The sequence below is a fragment of the Ursus maritimus genome, unplaced genomic scaffold (genome assembly GCF_017311325.1).
Source record: "Ursus maritimus isolate PB19 unplaced genomic scaffold, ASM1731132v1 scaffold_2, whole genome shotgun sequence".
In the NCBI taxonomy this organism is placed as follows: domain Eukaryota; kingdom Metazoa; phylum Chordata; class Mammalia; order Carnivora; family Ursidae; genus Ursus; species Ursus maritimus.
The window spans coordinates 14,863,323-14,884,730 of NW_024424452.1; the positions used below are offsets into that span (position 1 = coordinate 14,863,323).

A 21,408-nucleotide genomic window follows, 5' to 3' on the forward strand; every position below is an offset into this window, starting at 1 on the left:
GGTCCATATATACAATGGAATATTACTCAGCTATCAGAAAGAATGAGTTCTCAACATTTGCTGCAACATGGACGGCACTGGAGGAAATAATGCTAAGTGAAATAAGTCAAGCAGAGAAAGACAATTATCATATGACTTCTCTAATCTATGGAACATAAGAACTAGGAAGATCAGTAGGGGAAGAAAGGGATAAAGAAAGGGGGGTAAACAGAAGGGGGAATGAACCATGAGAGACTATGAACTCTGGGAAACAAACAGGGCTTCAGAGGGGAGTGGGGTGGGGGACTGGGATAGGCCAGTGATGAAGCATGAGAGACTATGGACTATGAGAAACAAACTGGGGGCCTCAGAGGGGAGGGGGGTGGGGGAATGGGATAGACCGGTGATGGGTAGTAAGGAGGGCACGTATTGCATGGTGCACTGGGTGTTATATGCAACTAATGAATCATCGAACTTTACATCGGAAACCGGGGATGTACTGTATGGTGACTAACATAATATAATAAAAAAAAAAAACATTAAAAAAAAAAACAAAAAAAAAAACAGGACCCCGGGGGCGCCTGGGGGGCTCAATCGGATAAGTGGCCAACTCTTGACTCTGGCTCAGGTCATGAGACTGAGCCCTGTGTAGGGCTCCGGAAAGTTTGCTTGAGATTCTCTCTCCCTCTGCTTCTCCCTCAGCCCTCCCCCTGCTCGGGTGTTCTCGTGCTCTAAAAAATACATAAATAAATCTTTATTAAAAAAAAAATGTCAGGAACCTGACTTACTGTCAGGCCCCCACAACTGAACAAGTGTGCCAGAACACGACACATTCTTGCTGGATCCTCCTACTGGCCAACAATCAGGAAGCTGAGTGACTAAGGAAAGATCCAGGGTTCTCTCCTATGTGTCTGCCTTACTGATAACTCACACAGAACATTTCTGGTCACCAAACGTGTGAAGGGTTTTCCCCCACCAAGCAATTCTCTGCAATACGAGCTGTATGTTCTACAATTTAACTCCTTTCTGTCACTATAGCACACTTTACACTCCAATGACAAATCTAGGTTGTCACCTATGCTTCTGACCAATGGGCCATATAAGTCAAAGGTTCCTACAGCCTTTCTCCCTCAGATTCGGTTAATTTGCTAGGGCAGCTTCCAGAACTCAGGGAAACACTTACTTATATTTACCAGTTTATTAATGGATACAGATAAACAACTAGGTGAAGACATACATCGGGTGAGATCTGGGAGCCAGCCCAGGAACTTCTGTCCCCACGGAGTTGGGGAGTGTTACCTTCCTGGTGTGAATGTGCTCACCAACCAGGAAGCTCCCCAAACCCCCTACTGGGATTTTTATGGAGGCTTCCTCACAGAGGTATGATCAATTATTTACTCCACTTCCAGCCCCTCTCGCCTCTCTAGAGAAGTGGGGAGGGGTGGGGGGTGGGGAGAATTCGCAGAGAATCCCAACCTTCAAATCAGCTTGGTCTTTCTGGTGACCAGCCCCGATCTAGGAGCCACCTAGGAGTCCACCCAGAGTCACCTCATTAGAACAACGATGGCCCTCGTGGTCTTATCACTCAGGAATCTACAAGGGTTTTAGGAGCCCTATGTTAAGTATGGGGTGAAAGATGAAATACTAAAACAAGAGATGCTCCTTGTGTTCTTACCACTTAGAAAGTTACAAATGTTCTAGGAGTTCTGTGCCAGGAATTGGGTACAGAAACCAATATATAAATATTTTCTATTATCTCACACTGAGAAGAAAGACTAAGCTGTCCTTAATATGAAGGCCACACAGAAATATCAGTAGCATAGAAACATGATGACCTAATTTTAACAACAAAAAACAACATATAAAATTGAATGATGTATGTAAAAAAGCATCCCCCCAATAAAAGTACTTTAAATATCAGCAGTTGTCTTAAGGTCCTGGATTTATAGGTAACTTCTTTCCTTATTTCTTTATATTTCTCTTTACTTCCCCCAAATGTCCATAATGAACATGTAATGTTTTTATGATCAGAGACAAGGAAGTCACATATTAAATGTTTGTTTTTTAATCTGCAAATTGTAGGCCATGTGGATACACTGACTTATCTAAATATTAGATACAAAGCTATCTCAATGTATAATAAGCCCTTCTTTTTTTTTTTAATGATTTTTTATTATATTATGTTAGTCACCATACAGTACATCCCCGGTTTCCGATGTAAGGCTCGATGATTCATTAGTTGTGTATAACACCCAGTGCACCATGCAATACGTGCCCTCCTTACTACCCATCACCGGTCTATCCCATTCCCCCACCCCCCTCCCCTCTGAGGTCCTCAGTTTGTTTCTCATAAGCCCTTCTTAACAATGAAACAATATTAACTCCAATAACGTCAGGTCAGAGCATGCTCACATCTGCAGAAAGAATGCTAATGTTCTGATATCCAAGAAAGTGTAATGCAAAAAACTATTTTTGTTTTTCTTTTCAAATATGAGGTTTCAAGAATATCGGTATCACTGCTTATCCTACTGGATCTTCAAGCTGGCATAATAACATGCCGGAAGAAACACATCTGGTCACACTGCTGATAAAAGTCTACTGCCAAAGGTAGGCAGTGTTGTCTTGTACAAGATGGATTTCTCTTTTTTCAAAAAAGGACTGTTTGACAAGTAGCTATTGTGGACGGAAATTGAAGCTAACACTTTTTTGCTGTGTTATCTTGATGCAATTGCTTTTTAGCTCCACATACTCAAGTACTAATATATTTCTCTCCTCATATTTGAAACGGAACATTCTGACAAAGGATAAAGATCTGGAAGTGTAAACATTATACTTGCCAAGAGTTAAAAAATAAAACAAAATATCCTCCTACCTTCTTCTACTTTGCGTTGCATTAGCTCATAAATAGGCTGAAAATCTTAAGACAAATCAAATTTCTCTGTTTATAAAAGTTCAAGAAATTCTTTCTCTTCTAATGCCTTTCCTTGCTAAGCCTGAAACAAGTAACAAAAAGTACTCAAGTACTAAAAGCCTAAACAAGTACAAAAGATGATAGTATAGATATAGAGATGCTCTAATTAAAATAGCTGAAAAGTCACTCTTATTTAAAAGTTTTTATTTAAAAACTCAATGAAACCAGATTACAAGTCTGACCCTAGCTAGTAAGTATAGTTACAATATAAATGTTTTATTTTTGAGTGTTAAACAGCAGTAAAACAGACCTTTCTTGATGGAATCTACTGTACCAATAACATTAGATATTCAGAAGAAGATAACATAGCTACAGTGAACTTAAGAAAACTTTTAAGAGCAGCTTCCTGCCACAGATCTTCTTTCTTAAATGGCAATGTAAACGATACAATAAGAAACATGAATTCTAATTGCTACAAAATGCTTAGAATGCGGTTGCCCTGATCTACCAGCAGATAGTTCTTGTTTTTTTTTTTTTTTTTTTTTTTAAGTAGCCTCCACATCCAGCACGGAGCCCAACACGGGGCTCAAACTCATGACCCATGAGATCATGACCTGAGCTGAGATCAGGAGTCATGGATGCTTAACTGATTGAATCACCCAGGCGCACCATCTGCCAGCAGATAGTTTAAAGGGCCCAACGGAAGTTTTCCAACCAGAGTTACATGGACACAAAAATGATGTTATATGTAAAAAAGCTCACAAGTTAGAAAATACCACAGAACTTTAAGTTACTGCATTACTCTCAATGAGTCAACCCAAAGTAGTCAGAATTGAAACGGACATGTAAAGGCTTGTAACTTCAAGATAAGAATGCATTTTGTGGAAAATTTTGGCCAAAAGAAACAAAAAGAAGCCATTAAGCCATTCTACCAATGCCCACTTGTCATCTGCCACACCTGATGTGTCTGATAATGCCAGCTCCTGCTGTTCGCTTTCCAAGTGCATTCTGACTTGTATGCCATGTATCTCCTGTCTCAGCAACAGATAAAGGTGATAGAGCTAAGGGTGAAATCCGGAGACAAAGAGACTTCAGGAACCCAGAAGCACCTAGCTTGCTGGCTTTATCAATAATCCGAGACAGATCAGAAACCAAATGCCTATTTTGCATTACCTAAATAATGTCAGTGTTAATCGCCAAATCACCAAAAACAAGGTACTGGTTTAACTTCTCCAGCACAAAACGGGGGAAGGGGGGGTTCTAAATATCTGAACAGTCAAGAAACTGTGTACGTACATCTTACCACGACAGAGCTCTGCTGAGTTTCCACCCATTCATTCTTTTAAGAAACACTTTCAAATACCATTAAATGTGCTGTGCTAGACTCTGTGTGGAATTCAGACAGGAGTAAGGAATCCAGTTGAGGAGAAGAGAAGCTAAGATAAAACAGAAGAAATACTGTGCGTTTATAGATATAAAACTTAAGAAAGGAGACAGGGACGGCTGTTTGCCACTGGAAAAGGCTTCAAAATTGAATGATGAAGCTGAGCCTTGAAGGTCACATAGGATTTCTACAAGTCAAAGAAATGGAAAGAAAGGACAATCTCGGCTCTGAGGAGGTAAGCAAAGACTCAGAAAAAGTGCTGGGTGCATCTGCAGAAATGCCAACAGAAGCAGGCAAGTATTGCCCTCCTAGGCCAGACGGTGATGGATTAGGAATAGTAAAGTAAATGCTGGGCAGAGGAGAGACAGGGGGGTTTCTGGGATGATGAGTACCAGATGTGGCCTGCACAAGTCACTTGGGATGTTTAAAATGTAGATTCTCAAATCCCACTAGGAAAAAGAAATTGTAATTTTTGAAACTCCCGTAGTGCTTCTCATTATCTGTCATGTTTGGGTAAAGTGTGAAGAACTGTAGGCAAAAGCAGAGAGGACAGGAAAGGGGAATTGCTACAAGAGAAGAAGAGAGGCAGAACTAACAGAAAATACCAACTACTGAGACACGGGGTTAATGGAAAAGAAGAATCAGAAGGTTACGTGAGATCTAATAGGAAAATAAGTATGACGTAAGAGAAGACATAAGAAAGGGCAAATGCTGGCAGAGAAAGATGAAATCTGGGCATCCTGAGATTGTGTTCCTTACTGGGTAAGAAATTCGGTCTTAGAAATTCAAGAAAATTAACCTCATATTTGAACATATACTATTTGCTGGCACCTCTTTTAGGGCTGCTATGAGCTGCTACTTTGCCATGTTTTATTAATTAACTTTGGGAGCGTGTATCTCTCTCCCTAAATACACGAAGGGCAAATTATACATATAAGGCAGAGTGTTACAAACTTAAGAGGAACTCAATAAATATTTATTGAATAATGTAAGTGGAAGTCTAAAAAAAGGTTGAAGGTTTTATTCTTTTTTTATTATTATTTTAAAAAGAATAGGAAAAAAAACCTCTCTCCACTTCTTTTCTCTCTCTCTCTCTTTTAAAGATGTCATAATTCTTACCTTTGCTGCCAAGGCTTTTAAGCTGTCGAGGAATCTCTGCCAGAAATCCTTGAAGAGTGGGCGGTCGATTTTCTTCAGGCTATCTTTGGTGCTAGCATCCACACTGACATATAGCTGGGTAACTGGTTTGAGGTTCCTTTGTAATTTAAAAAAACAAAAAACAGGGAAAAAAATTATGCCTGTGTCAGGTTTTTCATGATGTAAAATTTACAGTCTATAATAGACATGGTAATTAAACATTTCAGGGGGTCTACAGGCTTCTACCTCTCCCAAAGGACTGAAGTAATGATTTTCATAATGTGACAGAATGGGCTGTCAGTTGATTATTTCTAACAATGACTGCATACCATTCTTAATGAACTGAAAGCACTCAATTACTTAAAATTGGTCCCTCTGCAAACACTAGCTTTTAGTGGAAAACAAAATGAGATCTAGCTTCAGGTCAGGCCCCATCAGCCCAGGGCAATTAGAAGGGGTCTCAGACTTGAGTTTCCCCATGAACTCTGCCATTCAAGCTTTATACAGCTGAAATGCCACAACCACGTGGTGTCTGTGCTGACAGGCCACCTTCCATCCTCAATTCACTGACGGAAGTTTTCTACGGAACAAGAAACAACCCAAAAAGCTCAAACCTTCTTTGAAAGGCACAAAGCCACAGCAGGATTTCACCTGTGCCTTGGAGAGCCAGAGTGGGTTTCAAGTCCAGCCTTGTGGGGGCAAACAATGACCTAGGGAGGGAGCTTGAAGCAATGCGGAGCTGTAACAGTAACCGAGCCTTTATAAAAGAGCACAACCCCTAAGAAAAATGTATGTTGCAGATTATTCTTCTTTGCCTTCTTGATCAGTTTCCATGAATACCACTCATTCTCCACTTCTCTCAAACTCACGGATTCATTTAATGAAAGTCATTCATTCTTATCTACTCTACTACTTGCCAGTTATACTTTAAGTCCAGACTATATTCTTTCCATAACCTCCCTGTTCTCCCTTCAAATGAGTCTCAAGGGGCACCTGGGTGGCTCAGTCAGTTAGGCGACTGCCTTCGGCCCAGGTCATGATCCCACTGTCCTGGGATTGAGCCCCACATTGGGCTCCCCACTCAGTGAGGAGCCTGCTTCTCCCTCTGACCCTCCCCCACTCATGCTCTCTCTCTCACTCTCTTTCTCAAATAAAATTTTAAAAACAACAACAACAAAACCAGATCTCATAATTCATCTTCTTCAATAAATTTGCAACTAGAATGAAATTTCCCTTTAATAATGCTTTGACCAAATTCTCCCACTATTAACTTTCTGTAACTATTCCAGAATTTGTATTTACCCCCAGAATTCATTTACGCATTTTTTTTGCTTCAAAGTCTATGCACTTTTAAAAATTGAAATATAATTCACATGTCATAAAATTCACCATCAAACTGGTTTTATGTTTTTGTATCTATCAATATCAGCCTTATCAATCTTTGAATGTGAGACCTTGAAGGGCAGGAACCCTATTTTTTTTATCCAGCCATACAGGCAGGTACTTAAAGCTACTTTTTACTTGATATTGTTGACTTGAGCTAACCTAACTTTTGAGGGCATGCAGGCCAAACAAATGCTTAAAATGATCTGGCTTAGTGACACATGGAAAAATCGGAAGGGTCTAAACCCAAAGTTATTAAAAGTGGAGAAGCTCTGACCAAAGTTAAGAAGTGATTAAAATACTGGCAGACTCATTGCTTTAATCCCTCTCCAATGCTGGCATACAAAGGGAATCCTGAAAAGTTCAATCCTGTGTCACTACTGAGCAAAGGACATCAATTACTGAAAATGAAAAACAGGAGGATACTGTTAATGGCAGCATTCTGTCTCACCATCCCTTTTGCTGGGAGCCTCTTCAATAACAGAGGGGCTATGCTACCTTAACTGGACTTTATGTGTTACAAAAAATAAAAGAGATTGTTTTAATGGATACTGCTGGCTATCATTATCTGATACTTACAGGACTTTGTCATAAAGCTGCCTAATGCAAAATGGCAACTGGCTTGACCTTTCCACTATCCTTTATAACTACTTAAGATTATGAACAGTAAATTCCAAAGGCCATAGTTATTTTACAAACCTCCATCATTTGCCAAAAAAGGAAGCCCTGGACACTAACGGTACCAATAAGAAATTTTAGTCGGTACTAAATGTCTGAGATGCTATGATCAAGGAAGTTTATACATCTCTTACCAAAGAGCAGAGGAAGCATGAAGAGGAGGAAAAGTCCCTAGGAATTACAGAACTTACTCCTAAGCGACTCGAAACATTAACAGTACCTTGGAGAAATTTTCTGAGCCTCAAGGATCTTATGTCTGCCTACGGTTGGCCTCTATTTCCAAAGGACAAGCAATAAGGTTCTCAGCGTGGTCATTTATCTGTCACCATTCTATACAGAGATAGCATCATTTTCGTTCCAAAAAAGCAAGAGAATGCTATAACCTTAAAACAATGATAATAATTTGTGTCTGAGAGTCTCACATTGCTGCTGAGAACAATTAAAAAGGACAATAAAAGGGAAATACAATCCTAAACCCAGTCCCCAGTGAAAATGCCCAATGAATCTTGACAAGATTATTGTGACGATCCTTTGTCCTGCTCGTTTTAAAGCTCTGAGTTAAGAGGAATCATATATACAAATGCACTGACAACTGAACATAAAAATCCCTCTTCCTTTTTGCCTTTCTGTAGAGATGAGCAGGCCATTGGCTTGGAAGGCAGAACAAGGCCTACCAATGACTAAAGCAAGGAAAAAAGGAAAAGAGATTTATATTTACAAGAAATCAAATGGCTTAGAGTAAGTTTGATGCTCCTATTGAACAAAATTAAATAAATAAATAAATAAATAAATAAATAAATAATAAATAAATAATAACCGAGTGGTCCATACATCCACCACCATTAAAACCAGAATCCCTAAGACCATCTGGGGCTGTTAGGTCTGGCCAGATAATTTAGGAGGAAAAGAGGAGGAGGATGAAGGAAAAGGGAAGGATTTACTGAGTATTCATCATGCGTTGGGTGCTCTGTGCTCTGTGTTTACCATCCATGAAATCTTCTCAGTAAAACAACAAGGTAGTTGCTACTTCTGCCAATTTCAGACATGACGAAACTGAGATTCAAAAGGTTAAGCAGCTTGTTCAAGAATCCACAAGTGTCAATAGTGACATCTGAGCCGAGATGTGACTCCAGAGCCTGTTCCCCAGCCCTGCACCACAATGCCTCCATCAGAATGGTCAGTTCACAAACAGTGCCGGCTGGCGCTTTGTCAAAGAAAGCCAAGAGCAGTATTTCAAGCCTCACTGCAGTATTTCTCCAAGTGTGGTCAGGACCACCTGCATCAGAAGCACCTGCAAACTCAGGTTCTTGGGCCTCTCTCAAGACTGAATCACTTTCTAGAAATGGAGCCTTAGAAAGTGTATTGTTATGTTAGTTTCAAGAACCTCTCAACACTGATCAAAGACGCTGAAGACACAAATGGGAAGACATCCCATGTTCATGGATCAGAAGAATTAATATGGTGAAAATGAAAATGTCTATAATGCCCAAAACTATCTATAGATTCAATGCAATCCCTACCAAAATTCCAATGGCACTTTTTACAGAAAGAGAAAAAACAATCCTAAACTTCGTATGGAACCACAAGAAGACTCCAAATAGCCAAAGCAATCCTGAGGAGGAAAAAAACAAAGTGCAAAGCATCATACTTCCTGATTTTAAACTATAATACAAAGATAAAGTAAAAAAAAAACAGTATGGTATTAACACTAACATTAAAACATTAACAACATTAGGGGCGCCTGGGTAGCGCAGTCGTTAAGCGTCTGCCTTCGGCTCAGGGCGTGATCCCGGCGTTATGGGATCGAGCCCCCCATCAGTCTCCTCCACTATGAGCCTGCTTCTTCCTCTCCCACTCCCCCTGCTTGTGTTCCCTCTCTCGCTGGCTGTCTCTCTCTCTCTGTCAAATAAATAAATTAAATCTTTTTAAAAAATAAATAAATAAAAAATAAAACATTAACAACATTAAAACAAACAGACAAATGAAACAGAATCAGGAATCCAGAAATAAACCCATAAACTAATACTTGACAAGGGAGCCAAGATTATTCAATATGGAAAGGACAGTCTCTTCACTAAATGGTTCTGGGAAAACTGGATATTCGCATACAAAAAACAAAACTGGACCCCTATCTTAAAACGCTCACAAAAATTAAGTCAAAATGGATTAAAGACTTAAATGTTGGGCCCAAAACTGTAAAACTCCTAGAAGAAAACATAGGGAAAAGGTCTTTCACAAGCACAAGCAACAAAAACAAAAATAAGCAAGTGGAACCACATCAAATTAAAAAGCTTCTGCACAACAAAAGAAATGATAACAAAATCTAAGCAGCAACCTACAGAATGGAAGAAAATATTTGCAAATGATATATCTATTCGTGTTTAATATCCAAAATATATAAGGAACTCCTACAACTGAAGAGCAAAAAAACTTAATCTGATTTTTAAAAATGGGCAAAGGACTAGAATAGACATTTTTTCCAAAGAAGACATGCAAATGGCCAACAGGTACTTGTAAAGGAGCTCAACATCACTCATCAGCAAGGAAATGTAAATCAAAATATCATATCACTTCACCCCTGTTAGAATGGCTGTTATCAAGAAGACAAGATAACAAGTGCTGGCGAGGATGTGCAGAGGAAAGGGAACCCTTGTGCACTGCTGGGGGGAATGTAAATTGGTACAGTCACTATGGAGGCTCCTCAAAAAATTAAAAATAGAACTACCATATGATGCAGCAATCCCACTTCTGGGTATTTATCCAAAGGAAATGAAATCAGTATCTTGAAAAGATATCTGCATCCCCACGTTTACTGCAGCATTATTCACAATAGCCAAGACATGAAAACGTGTCTATCAACAGATGAATGGATAAAGAAAGTGCCATATTATTCAGCCATGAGAAAAAAAGGAAATTCTGTCATGTGCAACATGACGGATGAACCTGGAGGACATTATGCTAAGTGAGCTAAGCCAAACACAGATAGACAAATACTGCATGAACTCACTTATATGTGGACTCTTAAAGAAAAAGTTTCCACTAGCTGTTTTCTTCCCTGTGTATGGGCCATACTCTCACTTCTTTGTCTAGTTCACGATTTTTTAAATAAACATTTAACATTTTAAATACTATTATGTGCAATTCTGTATATTAGATACCTCCCAACCCAGGGTTGCTGTTTTATCTGTTTGTTGCTGTTTTTGTTGTTACTGAACTACGTTGGTAAATTCTGTATTCTTTCTTGTGTTTAGCCTGTTCCGTTAGCTTAGTAGTCTGCTGGTGATTGGCCAGAAATACCCTTAAATGCCTTCGACCAGAAAGGCTTCCAGCCTTTGCTGAAGGTTCTGTGTGTATGTTGGGGCCTGCCTTCCATGCCCAGGCATGCAGTTGACAACTCTACCTCAGTTTTCACTGTCTGCTTGCTCAAGACATCAACATCAGGCGACGGGCTGCCTACGGGCTGGCTTCTAGCTTCCCAGGAATACACTGGAGCTTTTCAAAGTTCACTATGAACATCTCATTCCCCAGCTCTTCCTTTTAATTTCTTTAGTTAGCTTGATTGCCGATAACTGCCGATAACGAGCAACACCCCAGAGAAAAGCTTTTTCACTGGACAGAATGTGAGTCACTTCAAATAAAGACAACCCCTGTGCGTGAGGGGTTCAGGGAACTGCCACATAACCCACATGATGACAAATCTCTGGAAATGGGACTCTGAAGGAGCTCCAACTCCGTTCTGCCCCCTCCCCTGGCTGCCAGGCTGCTGGCTTTTACTATGACTATAAGCTATATGGTTTAAGGCTACTACAGAGCTGGGCGAGTGGGGATGGAATAGGACATATTAAGACACCATGAGAAGGAAGGGAAGAATGAAGGGGGGGTGAACAGAAGGGGGAATGAACCATGAGAGACTGTGGACTCTGGGAAACTGAGGGCTTCAGAGGGGAGGGGGGTGGGGGATTGGGCTAGGCCGGTGATAGGTATGAAGGAGGGCACGCATTGCATGGAGCACTGGGTGTTATACGCAAGTAATGAATCATGGAACTCCACATCAAAAACTAGGGATGTACTGTATGGTGACTAACAAAACAAAATAAAAAATTAGTATAAAAAAAAGACACCATGAAGCTTAGGACATGAAATAGGCCATATTAACATACCACAAGGCTTACTGTTCCTACTGAGATTCAGCCATTTTTCTAGAATAAATGCTCCTCAGATTGTTGGGTACCTACAAGAAAAAGTTGATTCTGACAATTTTTGCTAGTGTTCTCATTGTTTTTATAGAGGAGCAGGTTTTGAAGGTCTGTACTCTGTTATTCCTGCTGACATCTATCCCATAAGTTTTGTTTTTATTCCCATCATTATCCATTACAATATTTTCGACGTCCATTGTGATTTCTTCTTGAACCCATAAGTGAATTAGAAGTATACTGCTTAAATTACAAACACAATGGAATATTCTATTAATCTTTTTGTGTTGATTTATAGTTTAATTCCAGTATGTTCAGTACCATGCTCTATATGATTTCAATACTTTGAGGAAACTTGCTATAATGCCCAGCATATGGCCACTAGGTAATCAGTCTGCAATCAAGTTCCATGCTCTTGAAAAAAATTATATTTCAAAGTCTCTGGTTCCAATGCTCTATTTCTGTAATATAGGCGAAATTTGTCGATTTAGTTGTTCAAATCTTCACTATTGCTATTGATTTTAATTTGCTTGTTTTAACAGTTTGAGAGAAGTATGTTAAAAGCCTACTACTTCTCCTCATAGTTCTTTCAATGTTGAGATTATGTTATTGACTGTTTACAAGTTTTAAATTGTTATATTGTTTTATGTTCCCGGTGGGTTTAAAATTTTATTATTAAGAAATGTCTACCTTGTCTCAAGTAATGGTGCTTGTCTTAAAGTATACTTTGACCAAATTATTATCTAGCCTACGTTTCCAATGGTGAAACTCCTAAGTGTTTTCATGTATTATCTCATATACTCACAATGCCACTATGAGACCGTCATGATTACAAAATCAGTTCACAGGTTAGGAAACTAGGCCCTGAGAGTTATCTTCATGTCACTAAGACAGCAAGAGATTCAGTTAGGATTCTAACCAGATCTTTTCTAGACCAGAGCCCAGCTCTTAACACCTGACTGTATTTCCTCTCTCTTTTTTTAATCTGTCTAGACCTGCATGTTTTTTTTTTTTAAAGATTTTATTTATTTATTTATTTGAGCGAGAAAGAGAGAGAGCATAAGCAGGGGAAGGGACAGAGGGAGAAGCAGACTCCCCATTGAGCAGGGAGCCCAATGTAGGGCTTAGTCCCAGGACCCTGAGATCATGACCTGAGCCAAAGGCAGGCACTTAACCAACTGAGCCACCCAGGCACCCGTAGACCTGCATATTTCTGAAAAGTATTCGATCAATTCATAGACACAAGAAAAGACATACATTTTAAACCTTAACATATTTACTACAAACGAAACAGGCTGGGAGGGGGGAAAAGATTCTATTGAAAGGATCGGGTGATATGTATAATCTTCATTTCATTGGAAGCTGTTTTCTGTAACCACTTTGAGCTAACAAATACAAGAAAACTATTTTCATTAAAAATCATGCATTTCTTCAAACATTCACTAAGCATCTAATATGTGAAGAGCTAATTTCTAGAGGTTCTCTAACACATATGGTAAATGTCTTAGCAAAAACTAAAGAAAACAAAACATACAGAGCAAACAAAATAACAGAAATACTGATGGAAAAAGCAAAACAAAGCGAATGAAGTTCACAGTTTCAGAAGAAGGTGCTCAAAAGTAAAAGAACGAACGGACAAATCCGGTGGGGGTGGGGAGGTCTGAGAAGTTAAGCGCTAACTGTGCACAGTTACATACGGACCAGAGTTCTGTCTTCACAGGATCAGCTGCTGGCACACAGAAAGCCGTGCATCAACAATACTTACCAAAAAAGAAAAAACTGGATTTTAAATGTAAACTTAAAAATAACATAAAACAAACAGATAAGAAAATAATGATAAAAGGGGGACTCCAGATGAAGCTAAGAGCATGTCAGTCTACAAAGAGCTACAAAAAGTCTATAGAGAGCCTCTAAACCCTAAAACACTCGTAAAAAGGGAGACACGGTCATAGGTTTCAAATGTCCACAAAGGAAGAACACCCCAGTTAGTTCTCTGCAAGTCCCCAGAGAGAAGAAACTACTCAGTGTGGTAGAACATCCCTCTCAACGACCTCATTACCTCACAACGAGATGCCTTTCAGGGGTCTGCTTTCAACAAGGTGTCCTACTGTAGGGCACCGGCATCACAGCCCAGAGCAGTCTGTAGGAAGGAGTAACACGGTGCGCCTAGCAGAACAACGGTGTGATGGGCCGCTCTGACTGCAGGGCTGAATGCGAACACGGACTGTACAGAATTAGAACGAGGGTCCTCAACTCACAAGTCTATAGGGGCCAAGGATATAGTGTGAGTCAAGCAAGCCACTTTTAAAGGAGAAAGTTCTCTGGAGACCAAAACACAGAGTGCATAGGAAACACACAAGAATATTCTTTCCTTACTCAAAGCGATATGCTTCCATTTTCCTTGACCATGTGGTACCTTCCATGGTTTCATATTTGTTAGAAATGGAGACAGAAACTTCTCTGCTGTAAGAGGATGAACCGTGAACTCCTCTGACAAGTGGCAGGTGACACCAGCCTCATGACAGAGGAGACAACAAAATGGGGAAGAGTCTGGCAAGCTGAAAACCACAGGCTTCTTCGAAAAGATAACCATTACTTGGTGTGATATTGTATAATACGATATATTTACTTATGCCTAGTTCCTGGCATAAAGTTCCTAAAACCCTTGGCATTTCCTGAGTGACAGAGGTGAGAGAAGCATCCTTTGTTACCCATCATAGCCCCCTTCAACCATAAAGATTTACTTTAATAATGAGGTGACTCCTGGTGGCCCCTAGACAGCTTCATGATAGGAGCTGGTTGCCAGGAGAACCAACCATGTAATTAGAGGGTTGGAACTTTCAGACCCACCCCCCCCAACCTCCAGGGAGGGGAGACAGGCTGGAGATTGAGCTAATCACCAACTGACAAAGACCGACCCAATCCTGCCTATGTCCTAGAACCTCCACAAGCCCTCTACATGATGGGGTTCCGAAAGCTTCCAGGCTGGTGAACACACTGAGGTACTGGGGGGAGGGGGTGTGCCTGGAGACGGGATCAAGCGGAGCGCCCCCTCCCCCATACCATGTCCCACACATCTCTTCCATTTGGCTATTCTTGAGTTGTATCCTTTATAACAAACCAATAATAGTAAGTTAATGGTTTTCCCTTTTTCTGTGAGCTGTTCTAGCACATTACTGAGCTTGAGGAGGGAGTCGTGGGAGGTCCCAAACTATAGCTGGTTGGTCAGAAGTCCAGGCGCAATCTGGAACTGCGCCTGATATCTGAAGTGGGGCAGTCTTGGGAGGCTGAGCCCCTAAGCTATGCAGTCTACACTAACTCCAGGTAGTGTCATAACCGAACTGAATCACAGGACACCCAGTTGGTGTCCACGGAGAACTGGAGAATTGCTTGGTGTGGAAAAACCCACATGTCTGGTGTCAGAGTGCAGTGAGTAATAAAACCAGGTAAGAGTGAAGTGTTCTGGTATTGTAAAAAACACACTTTATACTTGGCTTTTAACAATTCTTGCCAGACTGTCCTTTCCAAAAGTCAGAAATTCAGATTTTATGCAAAATCTCTGGATGTTAACTGTTGGCTCAAAAAACAAACCAAAAAAGCTTTTAAAGGGGGTGCAGGACAAATAAAACCTACTTCTGATCAACTGCCAATGTCAAACCTTTGGTCTTAACAACCAACCCTCCAGCCATCCCATAAAATTATCACTTTTTTTTTCAATTGAGTTCCTAAAAAATACAGAGTCCCAGTGGTTCAAGGTTATCCTCCTTGACCACTACAGCCCGTTGTGCCACACAGTAGACTACAAACATGGCCATAAACTCCTCCTCTCCCTATATCCACGTCCCCTTGCCCTGTAGCTGGGACTGCCCTCTCAGCCGGGACTTGCTTTGGCCAATGGAAGTGAGCAAGTACGACGCACGCAGTGGCTCAAAAGATGCTTCTGCCCTGAAGCTCGCCCTCTTGTGCTGCTCTGATATCCTTCCACCATGTGATGAAGTTCAGACCAGCGTACTGGAAAGTAAGAAGCTCCATGAAGAGGGGCCCCAGTTGTCCCAGCCATGGCCATCATAAACCAGCCAGCCCAGCAGATCTGCCAACTGACACATGAACAACACCGAGACCAGCAAAGCCAGCTGACCCAGAATTATGAGCTAAATAAATGGTTGTTAGTTTGAGTGACTCGGTTTTAAGATGAATGATCACAAGAAAAGATAACTGGTAAGATGCTACCACATCTCAGGGAAACGCCTGCCAAAAATACCACTATAAAACCACGTTTTTTTGGCGGAATTAAGAGGGCCTTTCCTCAAGAGAAAAGGCTTTTATGGCCCAACCGCTACCAGTCCTATTATTAATACGAAGTGCCTTACGTATTCTGGTAGCTTTTATTAACCCCCGTGTTTACAAAATCATAAAGCTGCACCGAATCTAACAGCTTTCTCATTTGCCCGAGGTGTTAGCTTCTATCCTCCATAATCCTTGAGGACTACTCACTGTAAAAACTCCCCTTGGTGGGAGAACTGTCAGCAAAAAGCCACATACTTTGGAGCTGGAGGGGAGACTGAAATTCTCTTAAGGAAAAGTTAAGTATCATGAAAAGGCAAGTAGTCTGAATGTACACTTGCGTGTGGGTCAAGGGAAGGCCAACTGACAAAGTCAAGAATCTCCTTAGAAGGTATCAAAGTATGGGTGGTACTGCAGTAACTTAGGGAAAAAAAATTTTTAATTAAAAAAAAAATTAGTAAACTGACAATTACCCAGAGCACATTATTACTTCCCAGAGCATGCTCAATGATAAAATGGTTACAAGATGTTCACTTGATAGCTCAACTGAATGAGCTGACCTGCTGTATAGAATTAGCACTATAAACATTAGGGGTAACTTCCAAAATTCATGGCCTCTGTTCTATATTCATAAATCTATTGCCTTGTTTTTCTGAAAGGAAATTAAGACACCAGAAACAACTGGTAGTTGGATTCTTCCAAATTCACAGAAATGAAACAGTATGATCTGTACTCAGAGAAGTATTTCTCTTTCCATTTTCTCTTGGGCCAATGGGTTAAAGTGAGAGAGCACTTAGATCAGCTCAAAGAGGCCTCAAGTCAGGAAAGTATTCGTTTAAAAGTAGGGGTAGCTCAGGACTATTTCGTTTCACCAGTGTACAGTCCAGACTACTTGAAACTCATAGTTTTAGAACACATCTTAGTATCTGGTATGTCAAATCTAAGAGCTCTTCTTTTAACTTTTTTCTGAACTATTCACATCATTCTTTGGGGAAATGTGAGGGGAGGAAAGTTCCCTTGTATTTAGGACTCCCAACACCTGGGCATATCTGTTATTGCCATGCCAGTAGACTGCTCTGCATTAGAGAAAGGGACACCTAAGACGTTATGCTCTTCAATCCATCTATATTAGGGTATCAATTATCAGAAAATCTCAGATCCTAGCAATAGTGTGTTGATCCTAGCAATAATTGTCAATCTCAGCTTTGGGTTTTTTTCCTCTGTCTAAATAGGTATTTCAATAAATAACCAAGATATGCCAATTCTTTGAGGTCCAAACTTGCAATGGCTACTTCCCGCATATTCTCTCCTTTGCCCAGTGAAGGACATAACTAAAGAAGGGACGCACGCCCCTGAATCATGGCACCCTTGATACAGGAGCTCAAAGAATGCTTTAAAAATCCAAAAAGGGAACTCCCCTTTTCTGAGCATTCTTTCTTTCTTGAGTACCCCTCATAGGGTGTACCCTTCCATTTTTTTAAACTCTTGCGTTCAACATCAGAGAAATCTGCTAATTTCCTATTCCCCCGCCCCTGCCACTTCACTTCTTCCTCTTTGTCTCCCTCCCAATTGACCATTGCCCATTCTAACAGACTGGTTTAATCAATGCCTTAGTATACCATTTTTCACGGATGGCAGTCAAGACCAGTATGGACATCGTGTCGTATCATGATCCCCCTGCTGACAAGAGGAGGCTCACCAGTGAGAGTGGGGAAGAAAGACCCAAGGACAGTTTCTGAATGTTCACTATGTGCCAGGCATTTTGCTGGACACTTTCAAGTACACAGCTTATTTATATCTCTCTGTAATTTTCTTCAATCCGTAAGCATTTGCAAGGAGTACTGTGCGTGAGCAAACAATGAATCATCTTATCATTTTGCAAAGAATTACCTACATCCCACTTCTGGAAGATTTAATTCTTTTTTACACACATATGCCTCAAATTTGGGATAGACTCCCTTTTTGTATATGTTGTGTGTATATAAATCCCAACACCTCTCTATCCCAACTTCTCCCTCATGAGCCATCTGAAAACCCAGGGGTTTTAAACCTAACAAAAATGTTTAAAAAGGAATGGTAACCCATGCAAAATTTATACATTGACATTTTATTTATTTTTTTTTTAAAGATTTTTTATTTATTTTATTCGACAGAGATAGAGACAGCCAGCGAGAGAGGGAACACAAGCAGGGGGAGTGGGAGAGGAAGAAGCAGGCTCATAGCGGAGGAGCCTGATGTGGGGCTCGATCCCGTAACGCCGGGATCACGCCCTGAGCCGAAGGCAGACGCTTTAACCGCTGTGCCACCCAGGCGCCCCTATACATTGACATTTTAAAAGCGTTTCCCTTTTAACTTTACCTTTTTCTACAACTTGAAAAAGTAATATTTTAGCTATCCTGTGACAATGTCACTGGTTTTCTCATTATTGCCCAGGAGCCAATTTTAACCAACTCTCTGACTTCCTATGATGTTAAATTTTAAACTGACTTTGTGCGTGCCTGTGTATGATTTTTTTTTTTTTTACAAACAATAGTGTCTTTTTTATTGACTAAACTGGACATGTGACACTGGGTAAGTTTAAGGTGTAGAGCATGTTACATTTATATATGTAATATGATTATCAATGTAACATTTATCACATAATATAATCATAGTACAGTATTATTATCTATATTCATTATACTGTGCACTAGGTCTCTACGGGTTATCTACTACTTGTTACAAGTTTATACCTTTAAATACCCTCCATCATTCCCTGGTAACCACCATTTTATTTCTTTTTTTTTTTAAAACAAATTTAACTTTTTGAGATTCCACATATAAGTGATATCATATAGTACTTGTCTTTCTCTGACTTGCATACCATAATGTGCTCGAGGTCCATCCAAGTTGCTGCAAATGGCAGGATAGCCTCCTTTCTCATCCGTGAATAATATTTCATTGTGTATATGTACCATACTTTTTTTAACCATTCATCTGATGATGGGCAGTTGGTTTGTCTCCATTCTTGGCTATTGTGAATAATGCTGCAATAAACACGGAAGTACCTATATCTCATCAAAATCCTGTTTTCAGTTCCCTTGGGTATATATCCAGAAGTGGACTTGCTGGATCATATGGTAGACCTATTTTTAATTTTTTGAGAAACCTCCATATTCTTCTCCATGGTGGCTGCACCAACTTACATTCCCACCAACAAAGTATAAAGGTTCCCAGCACCTGTTGTCTCCTGTCTTCTCGATGACAGCCATTTTAACCACCTTTTGATTTGCATCTCCCGGATGATGAGTGATGTTGAGCATCTTTTCTTGCACCTGCTGGCCATTTTGATGTCCTCTTTGCAAAAATGCCTATTTAGTTCTTCTGCCCATTTTCTAATCAGATTGTTTTTTGTTGCTAAATTGACTGAGTTCTTTATTTATTTGGAATGTTCTATGTATGTCTGTTAAGTCCATTCGTTCTAAAGTGTGGTTCAATTCCAATGTTTACTTATTGATTTCCTGTCTCAATGTTTTCTTGATCCGTCCATTGCTGATAGTGGGGTTATCTGGGTCCCTACTGTTATTGTATTATTGATTTATACCTCAAGATCTCTTAATATATTTGCTTAATATATTTCGGTGTTTGGGTACTGGAACTGTATATATCTACAAGTGTTCTATCTTTTTGATGTACGGATTCATTTATCATTATATAGTGACCTTCTTTGTCTTTTGTTATGCTTTTTGACTTGGAGTCTATTTTTTCTGATATAGGCATTGCTCCACGTGCCTTCTTTTGATTTCCACCTGCTTGGACTGTCATCTTCCATCCTTTCACTTTGAGCCTATAGATGTCTTTAGAGCTGAAGAAAGTCTCCTATAGGCAGCATCTAGTTCAATCTTACGGGAGTTTTTTTGTTTTTAATCCATTCAGGCACTCTGTGCCCTGTGATTGGTGGGTCCAATCCATTTACATTTCGGGTGATTATTGATATGTAATGATTTACTAGTGCCACTTAATCTTTTGCTTTCCCATTGTTTCTTTTTCCTTCTGTTTCTACCTCTGTAAGTTGGTGGTTTTCCCTGGTGATTTGCTCAGTCTCCCCTCCTCTTTATGTTTCGTATCTATGCTCTACATTTTTGCTTAGTGGTTACCATGAGGATTACAAAAAATGTCTCATAGATAAAACAGTCATTTTTTCTGCTGATAGCAATTTATCTTGATTTGCCTATAAAGATTTCATCCTTTTTATTCACTATTTTTTATTTTTATGTTCAATTAGCTAACATATAGTACATCATTAGTTTTTGATGTAGTGTTCAATGATTCATTCATAACATCCAGTGCTCATCACAACACATGCCCTCCTTATTACCCATCACCCAGTTACCCCATCCCCCACCCCCTCCCTTCCATAACCTTTAGTTTATTTCCCAGAGTCCAGAGTCTCTCATGGTTTGTCTCCCTCTCTTATTTCTTCCCAGTTTTCACTCCCTTCCCCTATGGTCCTCTGTGCTCTTCCTTATATTCCACATATGAGTGAAACCATATAATAATTGTTATTCTTTAATATTTTTGACGTCACAAATTATCTTCTCATGCTGTGATTTTTGTTACCAAGTTGTAGTAGCTACAATCATTTTTAATGCTTTTCCTTTACCTTTACACTATTATAATTAAGAGTTTAATATACTATTCTAAACAAGAGTTACAGTCTTCTAATTCTAACTGTCCATTTACCACCTTCATCAGTTTTGTGTATTTTCATTTTCCCATTTCAGCCTGAAGAGCTCCTTGCAGCCTATCTCGTAAGGCAGGTCTAGTGGTGCAGAACTCCCCTCAGTTTTGGTTTGTCTGGGAAAGCCTTTATCCTTCCTTCATATCTGAAGGATAACTTTGCCAGATATTCTTGGGAGGCAGTTTTTATATTTCACTGTTTTGAAAAAATCATTCCACTCTTCCCAAGGCTATAGAGTTTCTGCTGAGAAATCTGCTGATAGCCTAATGCAGGTTCCTTTGTAAGTTACTGCCTTTTTCTCCCCGCTGCCTTTAAAATTCCTTACCATTGACTTTTGACAGTTTCAACATAATGTGTCTTAAAGAAGGTCTTTTCACATTGAGATAAGTGTTTTATTAGCTTTGTGGACTTGTATGTCCAGTTCCTTCCCCAGGTTTGAGAAGTTCTCAGCTATTATTTCTTTATGTTCTCTGCTCCCTTCTCTCTCTCTTATTCCTCTGGTATATACCCATTTATCTAATGTTGACTCTCCTAATGGAGTCCAATAGTTCTCACAGGGTTTCTTTACTTTCTTAAAATCTTAGTTCTCTCTCCTCTTCCACCTGAATCATTTCTAGATTCCTATCTTCCAGCTCGTAAATTCTCTCTTCCATCTGATCTGCTCTATTTTCAATGCTTTCTAAATGGATTCTTCATTTCATTCATTGAGTTTGTCAGCTCCAGAGTTTCTGTGTGGTTC

At 39.9% G+C, this 21,408-nt stretch overlaps 1 protein-coding gene across 3 annotated transcripts in view; it reads right to left on the bottom strand.

Moving 5' to 3' along the window:
* LOC103670173 (S-adenosyl-L-methionine-dependent tRNA 4-demethylwyosine synthase TYW1) overlaps positions 1–21,408 on the bottom strand; it is a 202,241-nt gene that overhangs the window by 79,876 nt on the left and 100,957 nt on the right. For all 3 annotated transcript variants that reach the window (XM_040634988.1, XM_008698566.2, XM_040634987.1), the window contains exon 13: positions 5,394–5,529. In XM_040634988.1, the coding sequence (XP_040490922.1) occupies positions 5,394–5,529 (136 nt within the window). The remainder of the gene's footprint in view (positions 1–5,393; positions 5,530–21,408) is intronic.